Source organism: Sinocyclocheilus rhinocerous, unplaced genomic scaffold, assembly GCF_001515625.1.
Source record: "Sinocyclocheilus rhinocerous isolate Xijiao unplaced genomic scaffold, SAMN03320098_v1.1 scaffold4326, whole genome shotgun sequence".
NCBI lineage: Eukaryota > Metazoa > Chordata > Actinopteri > Cypriniformes > Cyprinidae > Sinocyclocheilus > Sinocyclocheilus rhinocerous.
In genome coordinates, this window is record NW_015623495.1 from 1 (window position 1) to 10366 (window position 10366).

General features: G+C 39.4%; 1 protein-coding gene across 2 annotated transcripts; it reads left to right on the top strand.

Moving 5' to 3' along the window:
• Positions 1–5643: 5643 nt before the first annotated feature.
• On the top strand, positions 5644–9932 carry LOC107756293 (uncharacterized). 2 transcript variants are annotated; one of them, XM_016573366.1, is made up of 10 exons: positions 5644–5690; positions 6707–6755; positions 6903–7059; positions 7149–7286; positions 7383–7613; positions 7713–7960; positions 8144–8246; positions 8742–8917; positions 8993–9060; positions 9691–9932. In XM_016573366.1, the coding sequence occupies exons 2-10, from the start codon at positions 6720–6722 to the stop codon at positions 9794–9796; spliced, it is 1263 nt and encodes a 420-aa protein (XP_016428852.1). In that variant the 5' UTR covers positions 5644–5690; positions 6707–6719; the 3' UTR covers positions 9797–9932. The 2 variants fall into 2 exon arrangements, with proteins under 2 accessions (XP_016428852.1, XP_016428919.1); XM_016573433.1 differs by having other exon boundaries at positions 7716–7960.
• The last annotated feature ends 434 nt before the right edge of the window (positions 9933–10366 follow it).

The following is a 10366-nucleotide window of genomic DNA, read 5'->3' on the forward strand; positions in this document are numbered from 1 at the left end:
ATGAAAGTACTATAATTGCTGTAAGCCCAACTGAATACAAAAATAGTAAATTCCAGTTTAAGAGTGTCCTACCATGTACAACTACATTGTACATGGGCTACTGATTGGAAATTATTTATTAGTAGTATCTTTATATTTTAAACAAATTCATGATTAATTATCTTTAAACTATCACTAAACATGACTTTTATAATAAACTCTTCACTATCGCTGAACCAAGGTAACGAGTGAAATAGAGGTGTGGCCCCTTTAAGAATGAGCGCTCCCTCTTCTGACTAAATGCATTGCAATGCGGCACGAGTACATGTATGAGCGGGTATATTATTTTCTGTTGCTCATTAAAATAGGTAAGGCTGTTGACAGTATGACGTTTATGAAAGACAGTTATACGGGTTCACCTTGACTTAAAACTGTTAACAACTGTGAAACGCCAACTGCAAACCACTAGTGAGGCGTGCATCTGAAAGCAATCCGTTTGCGGTTAATGTAGAAATGAATGCCCACAGAAGATATTAAAAGCATTGGAGATTTCGGGCAAATAAGGTAATCCACAATTCACTTTACTGTTCTAAAATCTGTGACGCTTGACGTTGTATTCTCACATACATGAACTAGGAAAAGTGCTTGCTGCTGCTGCTAATGCCACTGCTGTTATATGAACAATACATGCTTAGTAATTACTCCTCATGCGAATAACCTGCATGTAGTTTTACAACTTGTATGTTTTCTAGTTTAAAAATGTACATCTGACGAACGCAATAATGCACAGAAAATCGAGTGAAACCCGTTTACTTATCTAGCTGTTGAGTTTCAGAGAAATCTGAAAGCGCGCTGCAGGAATCTCAAGTGAATGCTAGCCAGCCATATAAATGCAAGGCAGTAAGCTCATTGGCTGCATATGCAGCATGAACCAATCAGCTTGTGCCAAGTCGTTTAACTCTCTGAATATCATCAGTTACACGAGTAAGTTCTTGGTTTAGGCGTTCAGTCTGTCCATTGGATTGGGGGTGGTAACCGGAAGTAAGACTGATATTCACATTAAGTTGTTTGAAGAATGAAGACTAGACTCTGGATGTGAATTGAGGACCACGGTCTGATACAATGTCCTCTGGAAGACCATAGAAGCGAAAGACATAATTGCACAGGATCTCGGCTGTCTCAAATGCCGTGGGAAGCTTTGGCAGGGGAATTAAGCGACATGCTTTGGAGAATCGATCAATTACAGTTAATACAGTGGTGTTACCTTGAGAAATGGGGAGATCTGTGACAAAGTCGATAGCGATATGGGACCAGGGGCGTTGAGGAATGGGTAGTGGCTGAAGTAGACCTGCGGGTAGTTGTCGTGGAGACTTGGATGTATTGCAAGCGGCACAGGCATTTACAAATGTGATTGTATCTGTGGACATAGCAGGCCACCAAAATCGGTTCTTTAGTAACTGGATAGTAGCATTTATACCAGGGTGACCTGAGCTGAGAGAGGTGTGCCCCTGATGCAAGAGCTTATCCCGGAGAGATTCAGGAACGTAAGTGAGTTCGGGTGGACAATTTGGTGGAGGAGGATTTTGCCTGTTAATCTGATAAATTTCTGTCATGACGTCCCACTGTACTGGTACAGCTAGCAAAGTCTCTGGGATAACGTTCTCTTCGATCTCGGGGTAATTAGTTTGATCCGTCTGTCTGGATAGTGCATCGGCTTTGATATTCTTGGTGCCTGGTCGGTAAGTGACTGTGAAATTGAACCTTGTAAAGAACATTGCCCATCTTGCCTGCCTAGGGTTCAGTCGTTTGGCAGAGCGTAAATATTCCAAGTTTTTATGGTCGGTCAAAACAGTGAACGGATGTTGAGCTCCCTCTAGCCAATGACGCCATTCCTCCAGAGCTGCCTTCATGGCTAGAAGTTCGCGATTGCCTACATCGTAATTCCGTTCGGCTGAGGATGGTTTCCTTGAATAAAAGGCACATGGGAACATTTTGGCTGGATTACCTTGACGTTGTGACAGTACTGCTCCGATACCCGTGCTAGAAGCACCGACCTCCACAATGAAGGGGATACTGGGATCTGGATGATGGAGAATTGGCGCAGATGTGAATCTTGTCTTGAGTTCCTGAACGCTCCAGGAGAGACGGGAGGTGGAGCGTTTTGTCATGGCAGTTAAAGGAGCAGCGACTGCGCTGAAATTTCTAATGAATCGTCTGTAGAAGTTGGCGAACCACAGAAATCGCTGTAATTCCTTGACTGTGCGAGGTAGAGGCCACTCCAGTACTGCCCTGACCTTGCTCTCATCCATGGCCACGCCCTCCTGACTGATGATATAGCCGAGGAATGAGGTGGAAGTCCGATGAAACTCACATTTCTCAGCCTTGGCATATAGCTGGTACTGAAATGAGGCGTTTTAGGACAGATCTCACGTGTTGAAGGGGTTCCTTTTAGAGTGTTAGAATAGATCAGAATATCGTCAATATATACAATTACCCATCGATCTAGCATGTCACGGAACACATCGTTGATGAAAGATTGGAACACTGAGGGACTGTTGGACAGGCTGAACGGCATAACTGAGTATTCATAGTGGCCTGTGGAAGTAGAGAATGTTGTCTTCCATTCATCTCCCTCCTTGATTCGGATCAAATTATAGGCACTACGTAGGTCTAGCTTAGTGAAGTATTTGTCCTGACGGAGCTGCTCAAGGGTGGAAGGAACTAGAGGTAAGGGGTACCTGAACTTGACAGTTATATAATTGAGTCCGCGGTAATCAATACAGGGTCGGAGACCTCCATCTTTCTTTTTAACAAAGAAGAATCCGGCTAATGCGGGTGAGGTTGAAGGTCTGATAAAACCGTTGGTTAACTCCTCTTCTATGGAGGCTTTCATGGCTTCTGATTCAGGTTGAGATAAAGGGAAAATTCTACCCTTAGGGGGTGTGGTACCGGGGAGTAGTTCGATTGAGCAGTCACTAGAGTGGTGTGGTGGTAACTGAGAAGCTTTGATTTTGCTGAATGCTTCAGTGAGGTCAGCGTATTCAGTGGGTAATCCTGGAATGTCTGGGTTCTGTTCAGTGAGGATGATGGATTGTAATGGTAATGGAGTGATGGGAGTTAGACAGTGCTCATGGCAGGTGTTGTCCCAATGAATGATCTGACCGTCCCTCCAGGAGATGTGAGGGGTGTCACTGCGTAGCCATGGTAAGCCGAGAATTACTGGATTGTTGGGTGAAAAGATTATGTAGAATCTGATGTTTTCATGATGCAATACTCCCATCTGCATGTGAATTTCCTCCGTGAGGTGGGCAATTTTGCCCTTTCCGAGGGGTCTGCCGTCTAACGCCTCCACTGCCAAATGAGAGTCACAAGGAGTTAGTCTCAAATTATGTTGTTGAGCGAATTCAGCAGAGATGAAATTACCAGCAGCTCCTGAATCTAACAAGGCATTTGTAGAAATAATTTTATCTCCGCTGGTGAGAATTATATGAATTCAGCAAATGGCTGCAATATAACAAAGAGTGAAAAATTTAAGGGGGTCTGAATACTTTCCGTACCCACTGTATGTGTTACAATGTTTTGAGATGGCCGGCCTTTCCACAATACAAGCAAAGATGGTGTTGTAACCGTCGTTCTCGTTCTTCAGGTGTCAAGTGAGTATATCCGAGTTGCATGGGTTCACTATTGGATGCAAAGACTGGGGTATCGTTAACCAGAGCACGAACAGGTCGCCTTGACCTTATTAGGTTATCTATCTGGATGAATAATTCAATGAATTCGTTCAAGGTTCTTCCTTCATCACGACATGCCAGCTCCGACTGAAGTTCCAGACTTAATCCTTTTCGGAACATTAATTTCAAAGCATCCTCAGTCCAGTCTGTTTGTGCGGCGAGAGTGCGGAAGGATAATGCATATTCCGCTGCTGTCTTTCTCCCTTGGTTTAACGTGAGAAGTTGTTCACCAGCACTCTTGCCCCCTGCGGGATAATTGAAAACTTCTTTAAAGCGCTGTAAAAACACCTCAAAGGAGGGAAATGTTGAGCCGTCTGTTCTCCACACAGCGGTGGCCCACTCTAATGCCTTTCCAGTCAGTAACGAGCACACACAATAAATTTTCCCCAGATCCGTAGGATACAGCATGGGTTGTTGGTTCACAAAGAGGGAGGATTGTAATAGAAATCCCTTACATTTAGACAAATCTCCATCAAATTTGTCAGGGAAAGCAAGACGTGTACTTACAGCGGGGTTTTGGCTGGGCATGGCGTTTATTGGAGCGGCCATTTGTGCAGAGGCTGCTTCAGGTGCTGCTATGCGTAGACTCTGCAACGTCGTGACGAGTTCCTCGGTGAGAGAGGTGAGTCGACTGAGCTGGTGCTGGTGTATAGCGAGCTGATTAGCTTGGGCAGATAACTCTGTTGTCAATTGCCTGATGGCTGCTGGATCGCTAGTAGGCGAAGTCTTCTGTAATGATAAGTCTGCAGAGTGAGGATCCATTTGCAGTTTATTTGACAACAGAACAATAAAGACAAAGAGCCGTAAAGGCAAGATGAGGGCGTAAGCAGTACAGGCTAAGATTGGGGCAGGCGGCATAGAATCACAGTCCAATAAACAGATACGGGTCAGGGCAGGCGGCAGAGAATCCAGAAACGAGAAAGTCCATGTCACAACAGAATAAACAATCCACAATGAAGAAACGCTCAAGAGATGATCACCAAATCAAGACTTCACAAGGATGTGTGTGTGTGGTGTGATTATATGGAGTGAGTGTAATGACTAGCAGGTGTGTGTGTGCAATCAGTCCCAGGTATGTGGGCTTATGGGAATTGGAGTTTGAATGAGAATCAGTCAATACTCTGGTGAGGGTTCCCTCTGATGACACGGAGGAGGCGGTACGGGAGCCTCACTTGTGACATTTACAGTATAGCCTATTGTCAACATGCATTTTGTTTTTACTCATTTTTAAATACTATGTTATATTTTGCCCCCCCCAACTTGTTTGCACACATGAAGTATGTTACCTAAATTTATATTTTAATATATTTAAAGTTTTTATGTTGTATGACAAGCCCACCTCCCCCAGGTATTTTGAGCAATAGGATTATATAAAATTATTAAATAAAAAATATAAAAGTTAAAATTACAAAAAATAAACATTTATAGATCAGTACTTTAAGGGGTCATATGATGCGATTTCAATTTTTCCTTTCTCTTTGGAGTGTTACAAGCTGTTGGTGCATAAAGAAGATCTGTAAAGTTGCAAAGTCTAAAGTCTCAAATCCAAAGAGATAATCTGCCTACTTTATGTTCTAAATCTAAAAGGACTAATAGAAACAGACGTCACTGTGTGAGAAATTGGATTTGTGGCGTGAGTGCGTGAGAACAGTGTCAGTTGTGCGAGTCTCACGCTGAATGTGAGAGTTGGCAGCAATTTGCCGATTTAGTTGAAAAAATACTGACCTCGATTAATTGTTTAATTCATATGTATATTACGTTATTGTTACCCTATTGTGAATCTAGCCCTCATTTCAAGGATTTCCCTCTTTAGAAGTGCATGTGAGAGGCGTTTTTCTGCCCTACTCTGGTTGTTACACTCCATACAACCTTTTTTTCTTTTTGCTTTCTTCCGCTCTCATACCTCATTTCAGTTTCTTGTGCAGGTTCTTTTCGTATCGGCTGGTTTCTCGCACACGGTTTTTGCCAGTTGGACTAAAGGTACAGAACTTCTCTGAAACGTTGTCAACAGAACATAAAACAGCATCCCAGTGTGAGTAAGAAAAGCAGAGCGGTCAACTATGAAATATAATACTTAGCTTGTGTGTAATGGTTTCTTATATAAAACAGGGAAAACCAAGATGAAAAGAGAAGCATCAGAATTTTGGATTGATAAATCATTCTTCGATCTCTGGACGAGATACATACAGATACCGTTTTTAACAACAAAAGATTTTCTTTAACACTCGATTTGGAGCCACGATGCTCATTTATAATGTTTTATATTTTCGTTGAGTTAACTTTAATGATTTTTAAATACATAATCATATAAATGTCTATGAACTTACTTGCACAAATAACAATTTTTTTTTTTCAAATTTAAAACTGCCAATTTTAAAAATTGAAACGTAAACGAAAAATGCGCAAGTGTTTATGAAAATTTGTCAGCTTGTAATAATAACCTGTAATGACAATAATCTATATTAATAATAGCAGATTCAAATAGAAATGCTCACTTGCACTACAAACATTCTAAGGGAAACCTGTGTAAATTAATGTACATTTGAGATAGGCTACATTATAGCTTTGATAAAAAAAATAATACAGTAAGCATCTTCTCCATTGTGTGTTTCTTCTATGTCTACCAATGCTTGTTTTTTAAAAAATAGGCCTATGTGTAAAATTTGGAGGCATTACATATTTGTTGGTAATAGCTTGTTAAGCTTAAACGTAATGTAAGTGTCTTAGGCATTTATCTCGGATTACTCAAATTGAATGTTAATTGTTGAAATTACGAATATAATTTTCTAGTCCAAACATTTACTGTGGAAAAAAATAAGAACGGAAGAGAATGAAACAAACTTACTGAAGGGAGTAGCGTTTGTGGCTTGCATGTTTTTTTCCTGTAAGCATGAGCCTCCCTTCAAAAGCATGAGCCTCTTTTTATGAATAAAAATTTATTAATCTCTGATGTTTAAAACTCTGCTCATTTTCTTTTCATTGACCATATTTTTCAGAAAAAAGAATAGAATGGCAACTTGCAAGATCCTATTTTTTATCCTTCTGGTGAGCATAAATAAATTCATAAAGTGCATTGCGTCATTCTAAGATGTACAATACATTTTATTTTAAACAGTCTATAATTACTCTGCCTGTACAGCATTCTCTGTCTTGTTGTTTACCCTCCTTGCTCTCTATCCTTCCCTCCATCAGCACTGTGTATCTTGTGGGAAATGTGATTTGTTTTATAAGCAAGTCGGTGATGAGGTTTCCATGAATTGTGGATTAAATACAAACAGTGATATAGAATGGAAATTTAACGACATTCTCATCTTTAACATCAAAAGCAAAAGTGGAACTAAACTGAAGGGTATCAGTTTTTTCTCCTTTCGATGCAAAAATGATTTGAATATGAATTTTTGTGAGAAAGTCAAACTGTGATTGATTTTCTTTTTAAAGGTTCTTTCCATATTGCATCAAAAGCAAGTACAAACGGAGAAAATTTGAAGGTTCCCAGACTGGAGACAAGAGACTCTGGAAACTATTTCTGCTGGCAGTCAGGGTCAGTGAAACAACACACTGTTTATGTTGTGTCAGGTAAGAGACGACAGCAGTGGTTGTCATTTTTATGTTTGTATTTATTTATTTTTAGAATTATAGTATTTTTCATATTTACTCCCTTTTCTCTCTCAGTCTTTGCTAAACCAGGCTCAGTGCTGGTGCAGTCTAGTGATGCAGAGCTGCACTGTGACATTACAGGAAACCCAAATAAGGAAGTACAGTGGCTGAGACCCCCTAATGGTCAAATATATCATGAAAAAAATCAAGCAATTCACCTGAAGTCTGTGACTTCAAAAGATGCAGGCCAGTGGACGTGTCAAGTCAAGGATGACTTGAAGCTCAGTGTAACATTGATTGTTGTTGGTTGGTGTCACGCAGTAGTTGTTATTCAGTATGAATGTTTATTTATTACTATAATACTTCACATTGCATGCTGTCAGTGACATTTGTCTGGGTCTCCAGCAGGTCTCCAGACCACAGCTGTTAATGTTTCTGAAGGGGACGACACAGAGCTGCCCTGTTCTCTTCCTCAGAGTGTATCTCAGCGTCTTGTGGGTGGGAAATGGAAGGCTGACCACCTTCCCAAAGTCTCTTTCCCAACCCTGAAGAACACAGAAAACAAAGGCTTACACTGGAATGGGAAGGATTCAGAAAAAGTCAACTTTACTACTAAGCAACTCAGCACCAACTTTGATGTCACGTTGAAAAATGTGAATACCTTAAACTGTGTTAAGAACATTTTAATAACTTAAAGAACCCTTTTCCTGTATAAAGAACTATTTGTGGAATTGAAAAGGTTCCATGGATGTGGAAGTTTCTTCATGGAATCATCCAGGCCAGTAAAGAACCATTTTTTAATATGTTGACAGTAATGTCCCCTCATATTCTCTCAGGTGCAGCATAGCGATGCAGGGAGGTTTGTGTGTACAGTGGAGTTTGAGGGTGGAGCGAGTCTAAGTGTCGAGACGACTTTGAGGGTTGTGGCCAAACCTTCAGGTAAAACAAAACTACACCTCACAACTTTACAAAATCTGTCTTGTAGGGATGCACAATAAATATCAGAACCTTATCATTTAGAGATTAGTCAGTAACATATTGATATTGGACACTGAATTGTGTATGCTCATATACCATATATTTACATTTAGATTATGTTAGCTGTCTTCTAACTCTCACTTAAAGTTAATATTTATAATAAATAATAATTGAATAAATATATAAATATAATTTCCAATAAATAAATATAACTTCTTATATTTCTTGAGTTATTTTTAATTTAATTTGACAAAATATGCCATTTTAATATCAGCCATTTTTTGGTTATCGGCCATAACATGAAAATAAGTATTGGTATCAGTCAGAATTGTAATATCACTGCATCCCTATAGAAGCATGAATCTCATTCCATAATAGAAATTACGCTCTTTTATGTGCACTAAGCAAAATTCCACATAAAAGGTTCAGTCTCTGTTTGTAATGATTACTGAACAGGTGGACAGGTGTTCACTAAAGGGAAAGGGAAAACACCTGCATTTAAGGAAATCTTGACCAAGGATGTGTATGGGCTAAAGCTGTGGATCTGGATTGCTGTAGGAGCCAGTTCTGTGGTTCTTATCGGACTTATCATCGTGACTGTTCTTGTCCGACAAAGGAACAAACGGATGAAGGTGAGAGAAAGAAAGGAAGAAAGCAAGCAAGAAAGGAAATGGCTCATTTAATGTTTTTTTTTTTTTTTTACCTAGAAGAGGGTGAGGAAGCTGAGATCCATGCGGGAGCCACTTACAGCCAAAGACTACTGCCAATGCAACAGGTACTTCCTGTACTTCCATTACGCTGTGTAATACAATGATAATAGTATTACTAACAGTCAGGCTTACTGTAAGGTTTGTACAGCCTTTATATTGCCTTGAAGGGATAGTTCAAGCAAAAATGAAAATTTTAACCCAAAAGAAGATGTCTAATGTTGTAATTGCATTATATATTCTGTTAAAATGAATTTGACCTTATTTTTAATTTTTCAGTATTGGTTGGTGTTGGATATTTAATTGTTTGTGCTCGTTCCCCTATTTTTACATTTAGATTGCCTTTGCTTTTATTTATTTGCCTTAGAATGATGCCTACATTAATTTTCGAGAGATTTTAGTCTTGTTAAAAAAATTATTTTCACAAAATAGTGTAGAGTTTTAAGATCTGCCATTTATCAGTATTGGACTGAATATACGCGGATCCCTATTGTTTACACCATATTGTGTAATTACTGGTAATGTCAAAATGGATAAATGTAGGGATGTTATATTTACACAGTCCATATTTCCTATGTATTCTGGGGCGCAACAATGGTTTATTTCCTAATTTGTAGTTAACAGTTCATATAAGCTTAAAGCATAATTGCCCTAACTGCTACAGAAATCTTACTGCATGTGTTTTTTTTTTTTTTTAGAGCTGAGAATGAAGTGGAGTTGGGACAGGGAGTGAGGCCACTTCCAGTGCCCAGACAAGAGCGCTACCCACATACACGTACAGCAGGCCCAAACCACACCAACTGAGAGAAGCAGAGCGCAAGACCCCTAAAAAACACACCACGCTAGGCCTGTGCTTTTAAATGTGCTTCTTGCTTAATGATGCCAAATAAGACATGCACTTTTCAAAATTTGCTGTGGAACCAGGCTATAAATATGTGGTTTGCTGTACATTTAAAACAAATCCTGTTGCAGAGTATATAATATAAATATTTTCACAACTGTACTTTTTGAATGACAAGAATGCTGAATGTTTTTAAATAAAGTTTTAATATTCTTTTAACATGCTTCTGCATGTGTGGGCTGCTCTATGTGTGTGTATTTCCCCACATTTTAATGAGCAGAAACTGGTGCAGCTGGAATTGTTTTAGTTCACAGGTGTCCATACGTGTTCACAGACATCAAAACATACAGAAAAAATTGCATGTTTATTTTTTTATGCGCAGAAATTTGAAAGAATACTATCTTATGAAGAACTTTTAATCTGATTTTGACTTCAAAAGTGTGTCTGTGTGTTTTGACACACAGTATCAAAAAAAGGTACAATTCTGTGACTGCGGTGGTACCGGTACAAAATCTGAAAGGTACATCTTTGTA

What these genes read in the sequence shown, in the direction of transcription:
- LOC107756293 (XM_016573366.1), top strand. Translation starts at nt 6,720, where the DNA reads ATGGCAACTTGCAAGATCCTATTTTTTATCCTTCTG. An exon ending in TCCTATTTTTTATCCTTCTG is followed by an intron (nt 6,756 to 6,902) that starts GTGAGCATAAAT and finishes TCCCTCCATCAG; the next exon opens with CACTGTGTATCTTGTGGGAA. An exon ending in GACTACTGCCAATGCAACAG is followed by an intron (nt 9,061 to 9,690) that starts GTACTTCCTGTA and finishes TTTTTTTTTTAG; the next exon opens with AGCTGAGAATGAAGTGGAGT.